The sequence below is a fragment of the Hemitrygon akajei genome, chromosome 5 (assembly GCF_048418815.1).
Source record: "Hemitrygon akajei chromosome 5, sHemAka1.3, whole genome shotgun sequence".
Classification (NCBI taxonomy): domain Eukaryota; kingdom Metazoa; phylum Chordata; class Chondrichthyes; order Myliobatiformes; family Dasyatidae; genus Hemitrygon; species Hemitrygon akajei.
In genome coordinates, this window is record NC_133128.1 from 97,384,950 (window position 1) to 97,410,602 (window position 25,653).

General features: G+C 43.3%; 1 protein-coding gene across 2 annotated transcripts in view; it reads right to left on the reverse strand.

Moving 5' to 3' along the window:
• Positions 1 to 18,424: 18,424 nt before the first annotated feature.
• The window catches only part of stam2 (signal transducing adaptor molecule (SH3 domain and ITAM motif) 2), an 87,678-nt gene continuing 80,449 nt past the window's right edge, over positions 18,425 to 25,653 (reverse strand). For both annotated transcript variants that reach the window (XM_073046117.1, XM_073046116.1), the window contains exons 13-14: positions 25,319 to 25,473; positions 18,425 to 21,519 (exon numbers count right to left, since the gene is read on the reverse strand). In XM_073046117.1, coding sequence (XP_072902218.1) covers positions 21,300 to 21,519; positions 25,319 to 25,473 — 375 coding nt within the window. In that variant the 3' untranslated portion in view covers positions 18,425 to 21,299. The remainder of the gene's footprint in view (positions 21,520 to 25,318; positions 25,474 to 25,653) is intronic.

Genomic DNA, 25,653 nt, shown 5'->3' on the forward strand with positions numbered 1-25,653 from the left:
TGTGTGAATTTTGACTATTAAATGTTGTAGTTCTTCAGGTGCTTTGTTTCTCTGATTGGAAATGCACCCCAGCCTTGTTGTGACATTTGGTGCAGAACGTGTGAGAGTGATGTAAAGCCAAAATGCTCCAGGTGTTGAAAATACCAGGTGAGGCAGCAATCTGTGTGATGTGTTAATATGGGTCGCTGCCCTGATTCATGGCTCTCGATCTATAGGTTTGCAACACATTAGTGCACTTCTAGATACAATTAGTGACCACCTTGTTAATGCAAATATCTAATCAGCTAATCATATGGCAGCAACTCAGTGCATAAAAGCATGCAACATGGTCAGGTTGTTCAGACCAAACATCAGAATGCGGAAGAAGTCTGTTCTGAGCGACTTTGACTATGGAATGATTGTTGCTGCCAAATATTCAAGTGGCTTAAGTAAAAGCTGGTGGTCTGGAGTTTTCACACACAACAATCTAAAGTTCACAGAGAACAGTACAAAAAAAAATTCACTGAGCAGCAGTTGTGTAGATGAAAATGCTTTGTTAATGAGAGGTCAGAGGAGAATGGTTCAAGCTGATAGGAAGGAAACAGTCTCTCAATGTACAACACAGCAAAACTTGAAGTGGATGGGCTATAGAATCCAAATCATGTTTAATATCACCATCATATGGTGTGAAATTAGTTAACTGCAGCAGCAGTACAGTGCAATTCATGATGATACGGAAAAACCGAATTGGTGTGTAATTAGGTTTTATAGTTAGGTAGTGCAAAAATAGTAGTGAGATGTTCATGGGTTCAATATCCATTTAGAAATTGGATGATAGAGGGGAAAAAAGTTATAGAATCAGTGTGTGGTGTCTTCGGGCTTCTGTACCTCCTACCTGATGGTAGCAATGAGAAGCAGACATGTCCTGGTTGGTGGGGGCCCTTAATGATGCTGCTTTTATGAAGCATTGCTCCTTGCAGATTTCCTGGATACTATGAAGACTAGTGCCCACATTCAAGCTAATTTTACAGCTCTTCAATCCTGTGCCATACCAGACAGTGACCCAGCCGGTTAGAATGCTCTGCATGGTACATATTTAGAGATCTGCAAGTGCTTTTGGTGACATACCAAATCTCTGTAAGGCCATAAGATCTGGGAGAACAGGTCATTTGGCTCAGAGTCTGTCATTTCATCGTGACTTATCTATATTTCCTCTCCTGCCTTCTATATCCCTTCATCTTACATAGAACAGCACAGTACAGGCCCTTTGGCCCACAGTTGTGCTGACCCTCAAACCCTGCCTCCCATATAACCCCCTACCTTAAATTCCTCCATATACCTGTCTAGTTGTCTCTTAAACTTCACTAGTGTATCTGCCTCCACCACTGACACAGGCAGTGCATTCCACGCACCAACCACAATGAGTGGAAAAACCTTCCTCTAATATCCCCCTTGAACTTCCCTCCCCTTACCTTAAAGGCATGTCCTCTTGTACTGAGCAGTGGTGCCCTGGGGAAGAGGTGCTGGCTGTCCACTCTGTCTTCCTCTTAATATCTTGTGCACTTTTATCATGTCTCCTCTCATCCTCCTCCAAACCTAGCTCCCTTAATCTCTGATCATAATACATACTCTCTAAACCAGGCAGCATCCTGGTAAATCTCCTCTGTACCCTTTTCAATGCTTCCACATCCTTCCTATACTGAGGTGACCAGAACTGGACACAGTACTCCAAATGTGGCCTAACTAGAGTTTTATAGAGCTGCATCATTACATCGCGTCTCTTAAACTCCCTCGACTTATGAAAGCTAACACCCCATAAGCTTTCTTAACTACCCTATCTACCTGTGAGGCAACCTTAAGGGATCTGTGGACATGTACCCCCAGATCCCTCTGCTCCACACTACCAAGTATCCTGCCATTTACTTTATACTCTGCCTTGGAGTTTGTCCTTTCAAAGTGTACCACCTCACACTTCTCCGAGTTGAACTCCATCTGCCACTTCTGCATCCTATCAATGTCTCTCTGCAATCTTTGACAATCCTCTACAACATCACCAACCTTTGTGTTGTCTGCAAACTTGCCAATCCACCCTTCTAACCCCACATCCAGGTCATTAATAAAAATCACAAAAAGTAGAGGTCCCAGAACAGATCCTTGTGGGATACCACTAGTCACAACCCTCCAATCTGAATGTACTCCCTCCACCACGACCCTCTGCCTTCTGCAGGCAAGCCAATTCTGAATCCACCTGACCAAACTTCCCTGGATCCCATGCCTTCTGACTTTCTGAATAAGCCTACTGTGTGGAACCTTGTCAAATGCCTTACTAAAATCCATGTAGATCACATCCACTTCACTACCCTCATCTATATGCCTGGTCACCTCCTCAAAGAACTCTTATCAGGCTTGTTAGATATGATCTGCCCTTCACAAAGCCATGCTGACTGTCCCTGATCAGACCATGATTCTCTAATTGCCTATAGATCCTATCTCTTAAGAATCTTTACCAACAGCTTTCCCACCACAGACGTAAGGCTCACGGGTCTATAATTACCTGGACTATCCCTACTACCTTTTTTGAAAAAGGGGACAGCATTTGCCTCCCTCCAATCTATTCCCATGGACAACAAGGACATAAAGATCCTAGCCAGAGGTTCAGCAATCTCTTCCCTTGCCTCGTGGAGCAGCCTGGGGAATATTCCATCAGGTCCCAGGGACATCCATCCTAATGTATTTTAACAACCAACACCTCCTCTCCCTTAATATCAACATGCTCCAGAACATCAACCTCACTCATATTGTCCTCACCGTCATCAAGTTCCCTCTCAGTGGTGAATACTGAAGAGAAGTATTCATTGAGGACCTCGCTCACTTCCACAGCCTCCAGGCACATCTTCCCACTTTTATCTCTAATTGGTCCTACCTTCACTCCTGTCATCCTTTTGTTCCTCACATAATTGAAGAATGCCTTGGGGTTTTCCTTTACCCTATTCGCCAAGGCCTTCTCATGCCCCCTTCTTGCTCTTCTCAGCCCCTTCTTAAGTTCCTTTCTTGCTACCCTATATTCCTCAATAGACCCATCTGATCCTTGCTTCCTAAACCTCATGTATGCTGTCTTCTTCCGCCTGACCTGATTTTCCACCTCACTTGTCACCCATGGTTCCTTCACCCTACCATTCTTTATCTTCCTCACCGGGACAAATTTATCCCTAACATCCTGCAAGAGATCCTTAAACATCGATCACATGTCCATAGTACATTTCCCTGCAAAAACATCATCCCAATTCACACCCGCAAATTCTAGCCTTATAGCCTCATAATTTGCCCTTTCCCAATTAAAAATTTTCCTGTCCTCTCTGATTCTATCCTTTTCCATGATAATGCTAAAGGTCAGGGAGCGGTGATCACTGTCCCCCGGATGCTCACCCACTGACAGATCTGTGAACTGACCCGGTTCGTTACCTAATACTAGATCTAGTATGGCATTCCCCCTACTCGGCCTGTCAACATACTGTGACAGGAATCCATCCTGGACACACTTAACAAACTCTGCCCCATCTAAACTCTTGGAACTAATCAAGTGCCAATCAATATTAGGGAAGTTAAAGTCACCCATGATGACAACCCTGTTATTTTTGCTTCTTTCCAAAATCTGCCTCCCAATCTGCTCCTCGGTATCTCTGCTGCTACCAGAGGGCTTATAGAATATCCCCAGTAGAGTAACTGCTCCCTTCCTGTTCCTGACCTCCACCCATACTGACTCAAAAGAGGATCCTGCTAGATTACCCACCCTTTCTGCAGCTGTAATAGTATCCTGACCAGTAATGGCACCCCTCCTCCCTCCCCCCCCCCATCCCTTTTAAAGCACTGAAATCCAGGAATATTGAGAATCTATTCCTGCCCTGGTGCCAGCCAAGTCTATGTAATGGCCACTACATCATAATTCCATGTATGTATCCAAGCTCTCAGTTCATCACCTTTGTTCCTGATACTTCTTGCATTGAAGTACACACACCTTCTACCTTACTACCTTTACACCCTTTATTCTGCTGCTCTTTCCTCAAAGCCTCTCAATATGTTAGATCTGGCTTTACTTCATGCACTTCTTTCACTGCTCTCTCGCTCCGGGTCCCATCCCCCTTGCAAATTAGTTTAAACCCTCCCGAACCTATCTTGCCTTAAATATTTGTAGACAGCCTTCACAGCTGCCTGTGGCAACAAATTCCACAGGTTCACCACTCTGGCCAAAGAAATTCTTCCTCATTACTGTTCTAATAAGATGCCCCTCTATTCTGAAGCTGTGTGCTCTAGTCTGACACTCCCACCACAGGAAGCATCCTCACCACATATATTCTGTCAAGTCCTTTCACCGTTCAATTGGTTTCAATTAGGTCACTCCTTTTTTTTTCAAATTCTAGTGAATACAGGAAACACTCTTCATATGACAAGCAGTTCAATCCTGGCACCATTTTCATGAAGCTCCTTCGTACCCTTTCCAGTGTGAGCACTTCCTTAGGTAAGGGGCTCATTGTGGCCTCGTCAGTGCTTTAGAAAGCTTCAACATTACATCCTTGCTTTAATGTTCTAGCCCCCTTGAAACAAGTGCTACCATTGTATTTACCTTGCTCACCATAGTCAAGTCACTTTTTATTGTCATTTTGACCATAACTGCTGGTACAGTACACAGTAAAAATGAGAACGTTTTTCAGAACCATGGTGCGACATGAAACAATACAAAAACTACACCGAACTACATAAAACAACACAAAAACTACACTAGATTACAGACCTACCCAGGACTGCATAAAGTGCACAAAACAGTGCAGACATTACGATAAATAATAAACAAGACAACAGGCACAGTAGAGGGCAGTAAGTTGGTGTCAGTCCAGACTCTGGGTATTGAGGCGTCTGATGGCTTGGGGAAAGAAACTGTTAGATTGTCTGGTCATGAAAGCCTGAATGCTTCGGTGCCTTTTCCCAGATGGCAGGAGGGAGAAGAGTGTGTATGAGGGGTGCATGGGGTCCTGTTTGCTTTGCGGATGCAGCATGTAGTGTAAATGTCTGTAATGTTGGGAAGAGAGACCCTGATGATCTTCTCAGCTGACCTCACTATCCGTTGCAAGGTCTTGCGATCTGAAATGGTGCAATTTCCGAACCAGACTCCACCTGCAAATTAAACTGTAAGGAATCCTGCACAAGGTCCTCAGATATCTGAAATTTCTCTCCATTAGAAAATTATCCTTTTATTTCTCTCTACCAAAGTGCATGACCATACACTTCTGACACTATTCCATTTGCCACTTCTTTGCCCATTCTCCTAATTTAAGTCCTTCTTTAGCCTCTGTACTTCCTCAAAACTACCTGCCCCTCCACCTCTGTATTGTCTGCAAACTTTGCAACAAAACCATCAATTCCATCATTCAAGTCATTACATATAACACAAAAAGAAGTGGTCCCACCACACACTCCTGTGGAACACCACTAGTCACTGGCAGCCAATGAGAAAAAGCTCCCTTTATTCCCACTCTTTGCATTCTGCCAAATAGCCTCTGCTTTATCCATGCTAGTATTTTTCCTGTAATACCATGGACCTGTTCAGCAGCCTCATGTGTGGCCCTTGTCAAAGGCCTGAAAAACTAAGTACATCAATTGATTTTTGTCTATCCTCCTTGTTATTTCTTTAAAGAATTCCATTAGATTTGTCAGGCAAGATTTTCCCTTGCCTATAGCCTATTTTATCATGTGTGGTGAACTACATATACCTGTCTGGACATGCCCCCACCCCTCCCCCCCCCCCCCCCCCCGCTGACTGCTCCTGTGGCTCCTCCCACAGACCCCGGTATAAAGGCAATTGGAGGCACTGCTCCTTCCTCAGTCTCCAAGATGTTGTGTGGTGGTCGCTTGCTGCTTGTGCTTTCTTCCAGCCAATAAAAGCCTACCTTAACTCACGTCTCCGAGAGTTGTTAATGGTGCATCAATGTGCCTCCGAGTACCCCAAACCACATCCTTAACATTTGATCAGAAAGTCTTCCCAATCACTGATGTCAGACCAATTGGCCTATAGTTTGACAACTTCTGTCTCTCCCTTGAACAGTGAAGTGACATTTGCAACTTTTCAGTCTTCCGGAACCATTCCAGAATTTAGTGACTCTTAAAGACTTTTAATGCCGACACAATCTCTTCAGCTACCTCTTTCAGAAACTTGGTGTGTACACCATCTAGTCCTGGTGACTTATCCACCTTCAGACCTTTCAGTTTTCCAAGAACTTTCGCCCTAGAAATGGCGACTTCATACATTCCTGACCCCTGACACTCTGTAACTTCCACAATACTTTGTATTTACATAGTTGGTTGTTGACTTCAGGAGAGCACGGAGTGACCACTCTCCACTGAACATCGATGGCTCCTCCGTTAGAGATAAATTTCTTGGTGTTCACCTGGCAGAGAATCTAACCCAGTCCCTCAACACCAACTCTGTAGCCAAGAAAGCCCAGAAGAGTCTCTACTTTCTGCGAACGCTGAAAAAAGTCCATCTCCCACCCCCCATCCTTGCCACATTCTACAGAGAATGTATCGAGAGCATCCTGAGCAGCTGTATCACTGCCTGGATCAGAAATTGCACCATTTTAGAATGCAAGACCCTGCAGCGGATAGTGAGGTCAGCTGAGAAGATCTTCGGCATCTCTCTTCCCGCCATTACAGATATTTACACCACATGCTGCATCCGCAAAGCAAACAGGACCCCATGCACCTCTCATACAAACTCTTCTCCCTCCTGCCATCTGGGAAAAGGCACCGAAGCATTCGGGCTCTCACGACCAGACTGTGTAACGGTTTCTTCCCCAAGTCATTAGACTCCTCAATTCCCAGAGTCTAGTCTGACACCAACCTATATATATATATATATACACACACACACACACACACACACCACTCTCTTTGCAATTTTTGCTCATTTTTTTCCTAAATCCTGCTAAAACATCATTTACATTTACATCATTTATTATTATATTGTAATTTGCCCTTGACTGTGTCTATTGTCTTCTTTATTAATTATTGTACTGTCTTGCACCATTTTGTGCACTTTATGTAGTTCCTGTGTAGGTCTGAAGTCTAATGTAGTTTTGAGTTGTTTCACGTAGTCTAGTGTTGGTGTTTCATGTAGCACCATGGTCCTGGAGGAACGTTGTTTCGTTTTTACAGTGTACTGTACCAGCAGTTATGGTTGAAATGACAATAAAAGCAACTTGACTTGACTTGAATACTGCTAGCGTCTTCCACAGTGAAGCCTGATGCAAAATATTTATTCAGTTCATCCCCCATTACTACCTCTCCGGCATCATTCTCCTGTGGTTCAATATCCACTGTCACCTATCTTTTACACTTCATGTATCTGAAGAAACTTATGGTATCCTTCAATATTATTGACTAGCTTACTTTTGTATTCCATCTTTTTCTTCTTAATGACTTTTTTAGTTTCATTCTGTTGGTTTTGAAAAGCTTCCCAATCCTCTAACTTCCCACAATTTTTGCTCTATTACATGCCCTCTCTTTGGCTTTTATGTTGGCTTTGTCTTCTCGTTAGCCACAGTTGTGTTATCTTCTCTTGAGAATGCTTCTCCCTCTTTGGGATGTACAGGTATATATCCTGTGCTTTCCGAATTGCTTCCAGAAATTTCAGACATTGGTACTCTAATGCCATCCCTACCAGTGTTCTTTTCCGATCAATTTGACCAACTACTCTCTCATGCCTCTAATTTCCATTTCTCCACTGTAATACTGATATATCTGCCTTTAGCCTCTCAGACTTCAGGGTGAATTTGATCACATTATGATCACTTGCTCTGAAGGTTTCTTTAACCTTAAGCATTCTAATCAATTCCGGTTCATTGCACAACACCCAATCCAGAATAGCTGATCCCCCAATGGGCTGACCCACAAGCTGCTTGAAAAACCGATCTTACAGGCATTATAGAAATCCCCCTCTTGGAATCCAGCACCAACCTGACTTTCCCAATCTATCTGCATATTGAAGTCCCCCATAACTACTGTAACATTACCCTTTCAGCATGCATTTTCCATCTCCTGTTGTAATTTGTAGACCACATCCTTACTACTAGGGGTTTGTATGCAACTCTCATCTGGGTCTTTTACCCTTGCAGCCTCCTTAGCTCTAATCCATCTTTCAGCACTTTTCATTCTATGTCACCTTTCTAATAATTTGATTACATTTTTTACTAATAGCAACGGTATCCCCTCTGCCTTCCAGCCTGTCCTTTTAATACAATGTGTACACGTATAACCATATAACAATTACAGCACGGAAACAGGCCATCTTGGCCCTTCTAGTCCATGCCGACGTTTACACTCACCTAGTCCCACTGGCCCGCACTCAGCCCATAACCCTCCATTCCTTTCCTGTCCATATACCTATCCAATTTTACTTTAAATGACAATACTGAACCTGCCTCTACCACTTCTACCGGAAGCTTGTTCCACACAGCTACCACTCTCTGAGTAAAGAAATTCCCCCTCGTGTTACCCTTAAACTTTTGCCCCCAACTCTCAAATCATGTCCTCTTGTTTGAATCTCCCTTACTCTCAATGGAAAAAGCCTATCCACGTCAACTTGATCCATCCCCCTCATTATTTTAAATACCTCTATCAAGTCCCCCCTCAACCTTCTACGCTCCAAACAATAAAGACCTAACTTGTTCAGCCTTTCTCTGTAACTTAGGTGCTGAAACTCAGTTAACATTCTAGTAAATCTCCTCTCTATTTTGTTGACATCTTTCCTATAAGTTGGTGACCAGAACTATACACAATACTCCAAATTTGGCTTTACCAATGCCTTGTACAATTTTAACATTACATCCCAACTCCTATACTCAATGCTCTGATTTATAAAGGCCAGCATACCAAAAGCTTTCTTCACCACCCTATCCACATGAGATTCCACCTTCAGGGAACTATGCATCATTATTCCTAGATCACTCTGTTCTACAAACATGAACATGAAGCTCCCAGCTATAAACTACCTCCAGCCATGATACAGTGATGCCCACATCATACCTGCCAATCTGCAACTATTCATCTACCTTACTCCATGCTGCATGCATTCAAATATAACACTTTCAGTCCTGTATTCACCCTTTTCGATTAAGTTTGCCTTTTATATTGCAAATCATCCTGTTGACTGCAATTTTGCCCTATCATCAACCTGTCCTTGCTAGGAGTCTCACTACATGTTGCCTCTGTTTGTAAACAAGCTGCTTCAACCTCAGCACAATCACCCTGGTTCCCATCCCTCTGCCAGATTAGTTTAAACCCACGTGAAGAACTCAAACCAACCTGACTGCAAGGATATTGGACCCCCTAGGGTTCAGGTGTAACCCATCCCTTTTGTGCAGGTCATAACTTCCCCAGAAGAGATCCCAATGATCCAGAAATCTGAACCCCTGACCCCTGCACTAGTTCCTTAGCCATGCATTCACCTGCCAAATCCTAATATTGAAAATACACGTGGACTAAGATGTTAACTGTCTTGTGCTATCACCAGTGGGATCATCAATTGATCTGCCACCTGTCTTCAGGAGTTTCAGCCCGCTTATGATCAAGACTCCCTCGAGGTGGTGGGCCAGCAGTGCTAAAGCACCACCTCCAACTGATGAGCTTAACAACTTTGCATCTGCCTCTATCAGAGTTGTTGGTCGCTTCCATCCAACAGATAGTCTACTCTTCAGGTGTCTATGCAACTACTGAAGAGTTTACAAAAGATGGATACACTCTTTGACTATCTGCCCCTCTGGACATGCATAGTCCACACCCATGATGATCCTGTCTCTGTTGCCTCAGCTACAGCCCTGCTGGTTGACTTGATCTCTCTTCTAGTGAAGCCAAGTTCATGCAGCCACTTCTGGAAAGTGAACGCAATAAAACCATGACAACCTATTTCGAATGGATAGCATGAGGCCTTCCACCCTCTGTCTCTGCACTCTGATCTTAATTCTGCATACTTGGTTAACTTGCGCTCATGGGCTTCATCGATGTTGTCTTCCCAGGGGACTGAGAGTTCACCAATAACCACTTCTCTACTGGTGTCAGACCAGACGATTATATCTGGACGCAATGTGGTGAAAACTATTTGCTCCGGGAAACTGCCTTTCCCATCCAGGTCGGCCTTGACACACCAATCATTGGCTGAAGAAAGTATGCTTGATCGTGGGCCTGCGCTGTACACCCTTGACTTGGAGCCTTCTTTCACAAATGATATGCAATGTTCTGTGCAGCATGGGGCATGAGGTAAGTTGTGTTGCAGTACTCTCTGCTCAACCACTTCTGTTACAACTTCAAGAACGTTGTTATGTCTCCAAGTGTACACGCCGCTGGAAAGATTGACTGCATACACTCAAAATATGTTGAAGTGTTCCCTTCTCACCACAAGCAGCACACCTTGTCTGGCTTAAATTCATAGACAGTTAGTGGCCACATTACCCGTGGCATCAGTCCGTACTGCAAGCACCACAACTTCAGCTTGCCAGGCAAGCCACACTTGTCGACAGACATCAGACCTCTGCTGATCTGTTCTCCTGTCTCTTGAATCCTCTTGGTGTCTCTCAGCTCCTCTGTGTACCATCGCCCAAGGTTCTTAACTGGTTGGTCCTGAATGGATGGAATCTCCTCTCCACAAAGGGTGAAATGGAAGTCAACCAGCTTTCCTCTCCTAAGCACAAGGCTCCTTGATTTCTTGGTCTTGAACTTCATTCTTCCCCAATCCATTAGCTCCTCGAGTCTGGATAGTACACTTTCCACTGCCTCCGTGCTAGGACCCAAAAGGGTGAGATCGTCCATGAATGCTTATATTGATGGTAACTCCCCTCCGCCATCAAGTGCGACACCTGGTCCCACTGATTCTGCAGCTCTCACAATGACCTCCATGGCTAACACAAAAAGGATGGGTGAAATCGCACATCCCCTTGGGATACTAACGTCCAAGCTCTGCCACCTAGTTGTAAAATGCTGAGTGGAAAACCTCATCCGGAAATCGTTGTAATACTGCATAACGAAGTTCCTCAGCTTAGCAGAAATCCACAGGAATTCCATCACAAACTCAATCAGGACATGGGGAATGGAACCATACGCATTTGCAAGATCAAGCCAAACTACAGCCAGATTTCTTCTCAACCTTTTTGACTCCTGGATGGTATGCCATATCATACTAGTATGTTCAAGGCATCCCAGAAAGCCTGGTATTCCTGCCTTCTGCACAGATGTATTTACCAATCCATTCTGTATCACAAATGAAGATATTCTTTCTGCTAGAATGCCAAACATAATCTTCCCCTCTACTTTCAGGAGTGAAATTGGTTGGAACTAATTCAATTTAGTAGAAATCCCTTCCTTCGGGATGTATACTCCTTCAGCATCACTCTATGACAAAGGAACAACACCTTGTCTCCACACCACCTTTAACAATCTCCACAAGTATTTCCTCAGCTCTTCACACTTCTTGAACACCTTATACGGCACTCCATTAGGTCCTGGCACTGAACCTGACCTTGCCTTTCTGTTGAACCGCTCGACTTCTGCCAGTTTGGGTTCTGACAGATCGAACTTCATTCCTGGCTCGGTAGGCTTCACAAGCCCAAAAATGTCAAGCAAAGAAGCCTCCCGCTGTTCGTTAGAGTATGTGCTTGTCAGATGATCCTCAAGTTCTTGTTGAGAGATGTTAAGCTGCCTGCACTTACTTTGTTCAAACAATCTCTTTGTGAACTGGTGAGGGTTTTCAAAGAACACCTTTCTTGCCTTCTCTCTCTCTTTTCTCTTTTTACGTTGTGACTCTGCACGAGAGAGTGATGCTAACTTTATTCGAAACTGCTCTCGGAGATCAGCAAGCCCTGGCTTGTCACCCTCACTTGCTACCTTCCACCTCTGTCTCAACAATCTAAGCTCTCTCCTCAACCTACTAATCTCCTTCTGGCGCCTGCTTGGTTGCTGCGTAGGCTTTGCTTTCTTCAACTCAACTAAACCAAACCTGTACTTTCCAACATTATAAAACATACTACCCATCACTTCCAACTTTCTCTTTGATGTTCCTCTGAGAGTGTTCTCCAACATCATACTGATATCCTCATCAAACACATGCCAAGCCTTCTCATCTGCCATTGCTGGCCACTTGACCTTCCTCTTCTTCTCTACCACCTCACCACCGCCATCATGCGAAGGATCTACCTGGGTACTGTGGTCCGCAACCTGACCTGGGTTATCTCTCGTCTGACCTGGAGTATGACGACTCTCTCCAGAGCGAATCGCAGTGGCTTGTGTATCAGTGGTTGAAAAGACCACATCTGTGCTTGGTAAAATAATTTCATCTTCAACCACTCGGATGGAATAGCACTTCAACTTTGCTTGTGGACTCGTAAACCTTTAATGCTGGAAAACGCTTTCCCACACCAACACATTGGACACTCAGAGCCTCTTATCCTAGCTCTTGGTCGTAGTCGTTCCCTGTAATTAAATATATCCGCCCAGTTGGGTCCATCATTCTCCCTCCCTTTCGGAAGACCCCGAGGGTATGTTACCCTTAATCTTACCCTCACTGACACCCAGATGACACAGACAGCAATTCAGAGACTACTACCCAGGAGGTCCTGTTTTTCAGTTTTCTACCTAGCTCTACAAATCCCCTCTTAAGGACCTCCTCACCTAGTCTGCCCATGTCAATGGTGTCAATATGCACCAAGATCTCTGACTGCTCACCCTTCGAGACTTTCCTGACCCTGGCACATGGGAGGCAACGTGTCATCTGGGTGTCTCTGTCGCTCTGACTATGCAATCTCTTATCAACTCTGCCGTCTTCTTCACCTCTCTGCTCTTTTGAGCCACAGCACCAGACTCAGTGTCAGAGACCCAGTTGCTGTGGCTTCCTCTCCCCCCTCCAGGAGGTAAACCCCTTCCCTAAGGCAGTCTGACATTGCCTTCAACCTTGCTCTGGCAACTCCTGCGATGTCACTGGTGCCAAGCTGTATCGACCCTTGCCCTTCCCTTGGACAACATCGGTGGCATGGAGAGGGGAGACTTGCTGCGTGGGCAACTGCTGGTCTTCCATACAACCTTGCCCAGGCCTGTGCCCTGAAAACCACTCCAGGTGCAGATCCATGGTCTCGTGATGCATGACTGTGTTTGACATTTCCAACTGGGAAAAAGATTTAGTTTGTCTTAAAAATTATGCCTTCCATAATTTTATGAACTTCAATCAGCTCTCCCTTCAGCTCCTTGTCTCTAGTGAGAACAACCAAAGTTTGTGAGGATAAGGCAGGAGAATATGTTGAAAAAAAATTCAGATCATTCGATATCTGGATAGACAGGGTCTGATTAGGAATAGTCAGCATGGATTTGTGCGTGGAAGGTCATATTTGACAAATCTTATTGAATTTTTTTGAAGAGGTTACGAGGAAAGTTGACGGTGGTAAGGTGGTGGATATTGTCTATATGGACTTCAGTAAAGCTTTTGACAAGGTTCTACATGGAAGGTTAGTTAGGAAGGTTCAATCGTTAGGTATTAATATTGAAATAGTAAAATGGATTCAACAGTGTCTGGATGGGAGATGCCAGAGAGTAGTGGTGGATAACTGTTTGTCAGGTTGGAGGCCAGTGACTAGTGGTGTGCCTCAGGGATTTTTTATTGGGTCCAATGTTGTTTGTCATATACATTAATGATCTGGATGATGGGGTGGTAAATTGGATTAGTAAGTATGCAGATGATACTAAGGTAGGAGGCGTTGTGGTTAATGAAGTAGGTTTTCAAAGCTTGCAGAGAGATTTAAGCCAGTTAGAAGAGTGGGCTGAACGATGGCAGATGGAGTTTAATGCTGATAAGTGTGAGGTGCTACATTTTGGTAGGAATAATCCAAATAGGACATACATGGTAAATGGTAGGGCATTGAAGAATGCAGTAGAACAGAGTGATCTAGGAATAATGGTGCATAGTTCCCTGAAGTTGGAATCTCGTGTGGATAGGGTGGTGAAGAAAGCTTTTGGTATGCTGGCTTTTATAAATCAGAGCATTGAGTATAGGAGTTGGGATGTAATGTTAAAATTGTACAAGGCATTGGTAAGGCCAAATTTGGAGTATTGTGTATAGTTCTGGTCACCGAATTATAGGAAAGTTGTCAACAAAATAGAGAGAGTACAGAGGAGATTTACTAGAATGTTACCTGGGTTTCAGCACCTAAGTTACAGAGAAAGGTTGAACAAGTTAGGTCTTTATTCTTTGGAGCATAGAAGGTTGAGGGGGGACTTGATAGAGGTATTTAAAATTATGAGGGGGATGGATCGAGTTGACGTGGATAGGCTTTTTCCATTGAGAGTAAGGGAGATTCAAACAAGAGGACATGATTTGAGAGTTAAGGGACAAAAGTTTAGGGGTAACACGAGGGGGAACTTCTTTACTCAGAGAGTGGTAGCTGTGTGGAACGAGCTTCCAGTAGAAGTGGTAGAGGCAGGTTCGATTTTGTCATTAAAAAAAATTGGATAGGTATATGGACAGGAAAGGAATGGAGGGTTATGGGCTGAATGCAGGTAGGTGGGACTAGGTGAGAGTAAGCATTCTGCATGACTAGAAGGGCCAAGATGGCCTGTTTCCCTGCTCTAATTGTTATATGGTTATATGGACTCACAGCCCAAGATCCCTCTGATCATCCACACTGCCAAGAGTCTTGCCATTAATGCTATATTCTGCCATCATATTTGACCTACCAAAATGAACCACCTCACATGTACCTGGGTTAAACTCCATCTGCCACTTCTCAGCACAGTTTTGCATCCTATCAATGTCCCGCTGTAACCTCTGACAGCCCTCCACACTATCCACAACACCCCCAACCTTTATGACATCAGCAAATTTACTCACCCATCCCTCCACTTCCTCATCCAGGTCATTTATAAAAATCACAAAGAGTAGGGGTCCCAGAACAGATCCCTGACACACACCACTGGTCACCAACCTCCATGCAGAATATAACCCATTTACAACCACTCTTTGCCTTCTGTGGGCAAGCCAGTTCTGGATCCACAAAGCAATGTCCCCTTGTATCCCATGCCTCCTGACTTTCTCAATAATCCTTGCATGGGGTACCTTATCAAATGCCTTGCTGAAATCCATATACACTACATCTACTGCTCTTCCTTCATCAATGTGTTTAGTCACATCCTCAGAAAATTCAATCAGACTCGTAAGGCACGACCTGCCCTTGACAAAACTGCGCTGACTATTCTGTTTCATATTATGCCTCTCCAAATGTTCATAAATCCTGCCTCTCAGGATCTTCTCCATCAACTTACCAACCACTAATTTCCTGGGGTATTTCTACTCCTTCTTGAATAAGAGAACAACATCTGCAACCCTCCAATCCTCCGGAACCTCTCCTGTCCTCATTGATGATGCAAAGATCATTGCCTGTAGCTCAGCCATCTCTTCCCTTGCTTCCCACCGTAGCCTGAGCTACATCCTGTCCTGTCCCGGTGACTTATCCAACTTGATGCTTTCCAAAAGCTCCAGCACATCCTCTTCCTTAATATCAACAAACGTTTGTACATGCTCAAGCTCTTCAGTCTGCTGCAAGTCATCTCTACAATTGCCAAGATCCTTTTCCGTAGTGAAGCAATGTTCTCATTGAGTACTGCTGCTATCTCCTCTGGTTCCACACACTCTTCCACTGTCACACTTGATTGGTCCTATTCTCTCACATCTTATCCTATTGCTCTTCAACATACTTGTAGAATGCCTTGGGGTTTTCCTTAATCCTGTCTGCCAAGGCCTTCTCACAGCCCCTTCTGGCTCTCCTAATTTCATTCTTAAGCTCCTTCCTGCTAGCCTTATACTCTTCTAGATCTCTAGCATTACCTAGTTCTTTGAACCTTTCGTAAGCTCTTCTTTTCTTGACAAGATTTACAACAGCCTTTGTACACCATGGTTCCTGTACCCTACCATCCTTTCCATCATTGCAACGTACCTATGCAGAACCCCACACAAATATTCCCTGAACATTTGCCACATTTCTTCCATACTTTCCCGAGAACATCTGTTTCCAGTTTATGCTTCCAAGTTCCTGCCTGATAGCCTCATATTTCCCCTTACTCCAATTAAACACTCCCCTAACTTGTCTGTTCCTATCCCTCACCAATGCTATGGTAAAGGAGATAGAATTGTGATCACTATCTCCAAAATGCTCTCCCACTGAGAGACCCAACACCTGACCAGGTTCATTTCCTAAGACCAGATCAAATACAGTCTCTCGCTCTTGTAGGCTTATCTACATATTGTGTCAGGAAACCTTCTTGAACACACCTAACAAACTCCACCCCATCTAAACCCCTCACTCTAGGGAAATGCCAATCAATATTTGGGAAATTGAAATCTCCCACCACAACAACCCTGTTATTATTACTCCTTTGCAGAATCTGTCTCCCTATCTGCTCCTCGATGTCCCTGTTACTACTGGGTGGTCTATTAAAAACACCCAGTAGAGTTATTAATCCCCTTCCTATTCCTAACTTCCATCCACAGGGACTCTGTTTACAACCCCTCCATGACTTCCTCCTTTTCTGCAGCCGTGACACTATTCCTGATCAATAGTGCCACACCCCCACCTCTTTTGCCTCCTCTCTGAAAAAGCCTGGCACTTTAAGTAGCCATTCCTGTCCCTGCACCATCCAAGTCTCTGTAATGGCCACAACATCATAGCTCCAACTGCTGATCCACGCTCCAAGCTCATCCACTTTGTTCATAATATTCATTGCATTAAAAAGACGCATCTCAAACCATCCGTCTGAGCGTGTCTCTTCCCTATCACCTGCCTACCCTCCCTTTTGCACTGTCTCTAAGCTTTCTCTATTTGTGAGCCAACCTCCCTTTCCTCCGTCACTTCAATTTGGTTCCCACCCCCCACCAAATGTAGTTTAAACTCTCCCCAATAGCCTTAGCAAACCTCCCCGCCAAGATATATAACCTCCCCTGGGATTCAAGTGCAACCCATTCTTTTTGTACAGGTCACACCTGCCCGAAAGAGGTCCCAATGATCCAGAAATCTGAATCTCTGCCCCCTGCTCCAATCCCTCAGCCACACATTTATCCTCCACTTCACTCTATTCCTATACTCACTGCCACGTGGCACAGGCAGTAATCCCAAGATTACTAACTTTGAGGTCCTGCTTCTCAACTTCCTTCCTAGCTCCCTGTAGTCTGCTTTCAGGACCTCTTCTTTTTTCCTACCTATGTTGTTGGTACCAATATGTACCACGACCTCTGGCTGTTCTCCTTCCCAGTTGGACCAAATGGCCCAAGTCTGTTCCTAAGTATTATGGAAGTGTTATCTTAATGTAAATTGGGTTTAATTTTTCAATTTTATTTTAGTTTTGTTGTTTTCTCAAAACCAGGTATTTTCAGTTAGAAACTACTATAAAGTACCAATTAGTTTTCAAGAGCAACTAAGAATAATGGTGAAATACTAATTTCATTTAGATAGATAGATAGATAGATACTTTATTCATCCCCATGGGGAAATTCAACTTTTTTCCAATGTCCCATACACTTGTTGTAGCAAAACTAATTACATACAATACTTAACTCAGTAAAAAAAATATATGCATCTAAATCACCATCTCAAAAAGCATTAATAATAGCTTTAAAAAGTTCTTAAGTCCTGGCGGTAGAATTGTAAAGCCTAATGGCATTGGGGAGTATTGACCTCTTCATCCTGTCTGAGGAGCATTGCATCGATAGTAACCTGTCGCTGAAACTGCTTCTCTGTCTCTGGATGGTGCTATGTAGAGGATGTTCAGAGTTATCCATAATTGACCGTAGCCTACTCAGCGCCCTTCGCTCAGCTACCGATGTTAAACTCTCCAGTACTTTGCCCATGACAGAGCCCGCCTTCCTTACCAGCTTATTAAGACGTGAGGCGTCCCTCTTCTTAATGCTTCCTCCCCAACACGCCACCACAAAGAAGAGGGCGCTCTCCACAACTGACCTATAGAACATCTTCAGCATCTCACTACAGACATTGAATGACGCCAACCTTCTTAGGAAGTACATTCGACTCTGTGCCTTCCTGCACAAGGCATCTGTGTTGGCAGTCCAGTCTAGCTTCTCGTCTAACTGTACTCCCAGATACTTGTAGGTCTTAACCTGCTCCACACATTCTCCATTAATGATCATTGGCTCCATATGAGGCCTAGATCTCCTAAAGTCCACCACCATCTCCTTGGTCTTGGTGATATTTAAGAGTATCTTGTAGATAGTATTATATATTTATAAATATTTTCAATGAGAGAAACAAGAGAACATTAGAAGATAGAGGACTGGTCACTTAAAACAGAGGCAGAGTAGTGAATCTCATCTAAAACTAGCAAGGAACATGCAAAAAGTGCAAAACACATGAGCTTTATTTAAATAAAAATTAATTATTTTATTATTTGAAAGAATTAGAAGGCAGTTGAAGCCTAGTAAATATCAGTACAAGCCACCATTGTGCATCATTCTTGCTGACATCTTGCATCTATGATATTACAACACTCACTGAAGGAATAAAATTAAAACTAAGGGTCTTGTGCAGATAGAAATAAACAAAAAAAAGAGTAATCCCACACTCCCAATTACAATGATTGAGCATCACGCACACAAAAGCAAATATCAAGTGGGAAAACAGCCAAAACCAGCAGATTATTTTCTTTATTTGGAAGGAATAAAGTAAAATACAACTATAAACAAATCTTCAACATACATTATAATAGAATTAATTTGGAAGGTTGACTGGTTTCTGTCTTATTGTGCTTGTTTTAAATACAAGTAGTTGCTTAATATAAATAAGCAGATTTAAAAAGGGAAAATAAGTTTGACGAAGTGACCGTTCCTACTTTTGTGACAATCTTCAGATTGTGATATTTTTCTAGCCCAAATATCTAATGGCTTAATTTAAATATCGGGAGACACCAAAACCGAGGCTATAAATATGTGATCATTAACACATCCAAAGAAGCAGTACGTACAATTCCTTATTGTTAGTTGCAGCTACCAAAATGGGTGGAATTAAGTGACAACTAGTTACAATGAGCCACCAAGGGACAGGTGAATATCTGGTGAAACGAGGAGAGGTGTCCAGGCCAGAAATGGTCATTATCGTAAGGAATATTTTATGGATGAGGAATGGGGGGAGGGGGACGCGGGATACTGGAGAAAAGGGAATGTGCCTTGATTGGCCTCACGAGCACCAGGGAATCTCCCAAGAGTACAAGAGTTATCCTTGTCCAGTCTGTGCGCAACACAAGTGTACAAAATCCTGCTGTATCCTACAGTATTGTCATTAGTATAACAAAGTTTTTTAAAACATTTAAACAGCAACATTATTAAATCTTGTCTTTTAAAAGAGAAGTATTTCAAAGAACTATTCCCCAATTTTCTGTAAACATGTCAACTTTTCTGTAAGCATGCCAACTGAGGTTCACAATGTTTGATCTTGGAACTAGACTTAAGTCATTGAGTATTATCAAGTATTCTATTATAACGATTGAATACAGGGCTCACCACAAACTTTAAAACACAAGTAAACTGGAAATTAAAAAAAATATTTCCCCACCAGTTGCAAAATCTCTCCAAGAACATCAGATTGCAATTCATACTCTGAATGGTCACATTTTGGGTAGGGGGAAAAGAGGTACCAAAAACTGGCTCAATCAGAATTAAGCTGCACAATTTCAGTCAAGAACCCGCAAAACAGATTCACAAGTGTTTCACTTTCCCTGTTGAAAGCCAAGGTTATAGCTTCCTTTCCTGCTCATCAGCTCCACAAAACCTCCTGTAAATTTACTCCTGTACAGTTGTAGACTCTTGCAAAGTCCATGGCGGAACATGATTAAAGGGATGATCGCTATGTGACCATTTCAGGTACACACATTCCTGATCAAAGCACTTAGTTCAGGGACACGTGTGTCCTGTGGTGGAGAAGGGGGGCTGTATTTGTCCAGGTAACTAAAGTACCAAATTCTAGAGACAGAAGCATGAATTTTTAAATTGCAAAACAAGGTAATAAAAGATTATGTGCTTATTTAGATTTCTGATGCATACAGATCGATATAAAAATTAATTAATTCAATTCCATGGGTGTCACAGGGATAGAATCATGATCTACACAACAATCTGTTGAGGGAGATTTTTCATGAAGCATAGTTGATAAAAGGAAGTATTGATGTATTGATAATTCTGTACACTCACTGAACTGTGAATGTGAACAAAATGACCACTGGACCATGAACCCAGAGCAGAACATGTTCAAAGCACAATCATCTGATGCTTCACCACTACTGCTTTACTCAATTCTTTACCCATTATTGACTTACGATGATACTTCAGGCCGTTAAAAGTACAGTATTTTTGTTTTAAAGTCTGTTTTTGGGCAACTTCAGGGTCCACTTTCAGGGTGAGTTTTTATGCTCAGTCTTCTGTCTGCCCAATCTCGATCAGCTCATTGTTCATTGTGACAAAGCAGCAAGTGCAATATCACACACTGTGGTTGAATTTCAGAACCTACCTCTGCCTGGTCAAGACAGAAAAAATGGAAAAGATTGGGCATAAAATTCAGTGTCCCACAATCCAGAACAGAAAGGAATACAGGGAGCTAACAGTATATAGATTGCAGTCCAAGTCCTTACTTACCCAGATTGCCAATAGTCACATCACTGAGTTGGTATTCAGCTTAAAAACTAATCCTCACCTGTAATTCTGATGCTCTTGACAAAGTCAGTCTGTTCTAACTTGTGCTCTTTCTCAACAACCTTGTTCTCTAGTTTAAAATTCTGTAGCTAATAGTAACCAGTCCCAGATGCACTCCACAGTCTCTTCCTACAGTCTAGTTGGATTTACACCTTTCACTGTTCCAAGAACTAAGCCAAGGTGACTCTCGAGGGTCATGTCTTGTAGTTGCAATGAGAGGGTGGGAAGGGAACGCTGGTACATGTCAGTCCCACAACATTCAGCAAGGACAATTTGCTGGAACACCTGAGTTCTCAGTGGGGCCATGAGCAAAAGGACTTAATGGTACACCAGATCTGAGAGAGGGAGAGGCCACTTAAAAAACTAGAAAACAAATTTACACCCATTTCATTAAAAAGAAAATTAGCCCACTACAAATGCCCTTGTGAGCAGTAAGGGTTGGTGAAAGGAAATCTCAAATGTAACACAGTGCACATTAAACAGGGCAGTACCAGCACAGTAACACAGAAACCAGTACAACAGCCTGGAGATGTGCCCCCAGAGACAAGCTTCAAAGCAGCGGCTGCTGGAAGTAGTTAGAGTGTTGCTGGGGGAGAGACTGAGCCTGGGACGCCATGGGGTAGCCTGCAGCCAAAGATGCACTGACTGTAGTGTTCTGATAGGCAGACATGTCAGTGCTCAATCCTACTTGAGCTGTGTAGGGGGTGGCAGGTCCACTTGTCACCTGGAGGCTTGCTGCTTGGTTCATGTACGTTGGTGGTGCTCCAGTGCTGTAGAACAAATAGAAAACACGTTGCCCAAATCACTGTTTCATTACTTATCCCCAGTTATATAACCTTTATCAGAGGGACGTCAGCAGTGATACTGGAAGTCCTGGATGGAAGGAGATAATCAACACAGGTGCACCTCGAGGATGCGTGCTTAGCCACTGCTCTACTCTCCCTACTCTCGACTGTGTGGTTAGGCACGACTCAAATGTGATCTATAAATTCACCAAAGACACAACTGTTGTTGACAGAATATCAGATCCTGACAACCACTGCGCGTGCGCATCCATTGTCAGCAAGACCAAGGAACTGATTGTGGAAATCAGAAGAACATACACTTTTTCCTCAGGGCAGAAATGGCTAATACAAGGAGAAAGCATGAGGGGATGGGATGTCAGGGGCAGACAAGAGTGGTGGGGGCATGGAATAAGCTACCGGGGTGGTGGTAGAGGTAGATATATTAGGAACATTTAAGAGTCTCTTAGATGGAATTGACCTTGGAGTGGATTAAAAGATAGTCACACTGTGGGCTGAAGGGCCTGTACTGTACTGTTCTATGTGTCCGCTTCTCATTGAGGTGGAAAAGGTGAGCAGCTTCCACCTCCTGGGCTTCTCAGAGGGTCTATCCTGGGACTAACATATTGATGCAATCACAAAGCAATTACACCTGTGGCTCTACTTCATTGGGAATTCGAGGAGATTTGGTACGTCAACAAGACTCTTACAAACATCTAGAGAGATACAGTGGAGAGCATTCTGAGTGGTATGGAGACTCCAATGCTCTAGTCCTTGGCCATTTTGCAGCTTGCACCAGCAGATTCAAGAACAGCTCCTTCCCTTCAACCATTCAGTTCTAGAACCAATACGCACAACCCTAATCACTACAGTTTAGGAACACCGACCACTTAGCACTACAATGGATTATTTTTGTTTTAATTGTTATTTCTCATAAAAAGTGCAGTATTTATTTTAAGCACAAAGATGGCGGCGCGACACAGCAGCGTGCAGCAGTCAGTTCGGAATGAATATCTGTAATCTAATCTGTGATCTGTCAAGTAGGATGCCATGTACAATCCTGATTTGATGGAGACGGACGGGTGAAACTTTTGAAATGCCTGTTTTGAAATCGCTGCTACTGTGCGATCAAAAAATCTCCAGGAGTAAGGCCCCGAATCCTCGGCTTTGCCTGTTGCTTGGCGGCCGATGCCGGGGTCGAAGCGCTCGGCAGAGATGGTGCTGGGTGCTCGGTGTCGGAGGGCTGGTCGGAGGCTTGAAGTTTTCGGAGGGACTCAGAGTTGGCTGTGGTTGGATGCTTCCAGGGGCTGTATCGGCAAGGTTGCAGTGCTGGAGGATCATGGCAGGAAGAGTTTTTCTTCCTTCTACAGTCTGTGTGAGATGATGGGCTGTCGGGACTTTGAGACTTTTTACCGTGCCATGGTCTTCTCTTTATCAGATTACGGTATTGCTTTGCACTGTTGTAACTAAATGTTATAATTATGTGATTTTTGTCAGTCTTTTATCAATTATGGTATTGTCTGCACTGTTGCAACTAAATGTTAACTATAACTATGTGGTTTTGTGTAGGTTTTTGGTTTGTTGGGTGGTAGTGCTGGTCTCTTGACTTGGTGTGCCTGGGTAGTCTTGTTTTGTCTGATGGGTTTGGAGTTCCTTTCCGAGGAACGTGCTAAGATGATAGCGCGATACTGATACACAGCAGCCTCTCCGAACTCTGGATTTGGGATTACCAAACGTTATGTGGTTTTTCTTGTATGGTCTGTTTTGTCGTGTGCTTTTTGTGATATCATTCCGGAGAACGTTGTCTCATTTTTTAACTGCATTGCATTTGTGGTTTCTAAATGACAACAAACTGAATCTGAATCTGAAAGTTTTTCACTTTGTAGAGATGTTTTCACTTCGACACAAAAGTGTCTTTTTCTGTTGCTCAGTGTCAAAAAAGCCAAAATAAATCAACTGTGATTCAATGTAGTAAAACAATAAAACATGAAAACTTCCAAGTGGGGGTGGGATGAATACCGTAGATGCCGGATTATAAGCCGCTACTTTTTTCTCACGCTTTGAACAGCTTTGAACACTGCGGCCTTTACTACGGTGCGGCTAATACATGGTTTTTTTTCATGCCGCCAAAAACATTTTGCCTCGTAACAGTAGACCAATAAAATTGATGAGTAGTTCACAGAGGTCCAATGAAATTGTACGATAAATCAAGCGCACTTTCACAATTAAATTATTGTAAATCAGTCATTTGTACTCACCCTCATCAACATGGAAAACACTCGAAGAAAAGCATTGTGCTGCCTTTATGGCAGTTATTTAGTTTATGATATTTTCGCTTAGTAATTCATTTGTTAGTATTTTCTAGTTAAAGTTAGAAGTGTTTTAAGTATATTTGTTTTCTGTACTACATCCCGGGCTGCTATGACGTCACATCCGGTTTTGCCGCGTCTTGTGGGAAAATACCGGTTTGCGATAAACGGAAAGGAGGGGGCGAACGCATTAGACCCGCGCGATGATGCAGCTTTTAAGTTAAAGGCGATCAATAACTTTTCCTGGTAGGCTGCAGTATATATTTTTTTACCAGTCGTTAGGAGATATTGGAATGTTGTTCGTGCACTGTTCAGTAAAAAAGTATACGCAACGTAATTTGTGTGTTACCGATACGTATGTATATTTAAAAGTAGCCGTGTTACAGGCACGGTTCGAAAAAAAGCATTTGCAATATGTATTTGTTTATGTTACCATACGGATTTGATTAAAAGTTAAAAAATCCTCACGTGTAATATCTTTCTGTGTAAATATCTCATATTACAACGTGGGACACCTGCGGCTTAAAATCCGGTGCGGCTTGTACAAGTACAAAATTGATTTTCTTTCTAAAATTAGAGCCTGCGGCTTTTAATCAGGTGCGCTCTGTAGTACGGAATCTACGGTACTTTTTATAGGCACTCTACCTATGCTGCTCCTCCTGCAAGCAAGGTTTACATTACAGCTGTGCACTTATGTACTTGTGCACAAGACAGTAAAAACTCAGAAGTAAACAGAGGGCAAGGTGAACTTCCTTGTCTTGTTCTTCTGGCCTTTCAAGAGAGGCAAGAAACAAAACCTGCCAGGAATAGGAAGCCACTGCAAGTACAGGGCGAACCACAGGGGATAAAGGGGCACCTCAGTGTGTTGCACTCCTCCAAATGGTATGCTGGAGAGCTCAGGCTGGGCATCGGGCTCCTCAGTCAGCACTACAGCTTAAACCAAAACTTAATGTTGTGAGCAGTTTTGTGCCCTATATGTCTAAGAAATGATGTGGTGGTGTCGGAGAAGGTCCAGGGGAGGTCCTTGAGAATGATCCTGGGAATAAAATGTATGGTGATTTAAGCAGAGGTTGATAGGTTCTTGATTAACAAGTGTGTTAAAGGTTATGGGGAGAATGGGTTTGAGAGGGAAAATAAATCCATGATGGAATGGTGGAGCAGACTTGATGGGGCAAATGGCCTAATTCTGTCCCTATATCTTATGGTCTAACTCGTGCGAGAGTCCAGTGGACCAAGGCAAAAAGAAAAGTGGTCAGCCTGAAGTTGGATAGAGTCTAATTAATGCTGTTTTGTTTGGCTATATTCATGTATGGTTGAATGATAATTAAACTTGAACTTGATCTATTGGTCGTGACACACCAACACATGGTTTTACTCTGTTATTGGACTCTCCCTATGGTCATTTGTCATCACAGTAACCCAAGTGAGCCCTTCTGGGGAAGGCGTCCGGCGGTCAACCCTTCACAGTCACACTGTACCTTATATAGGGAGGCTGACTGCTCTGGTTTGCATTGGGGGGCAGAGATCTCAGCGCACCAATCTGATCTGGTGCTATACTGTAGCCCTGGCTTGCTGCTACCTGGGAGATGCCTGCTGCCATGTAAGTTGCACTCTGAGACTGTCCTTGATACACCTATGGAGAACAAAGGCAAAGTTTCAAGTTAATATTTTTCGAAAGTAGAGTCAGACAGGTTGTACAGAAAGAGGCCTAACTTTTGTGTATGTGCATGCTCTGAATTCCAGCATCTGCACATTTTCTCTTGTTTGTGTTAAGACGCCCAACTTTTCCACACCAACCAGTGTGCCTGCCTGA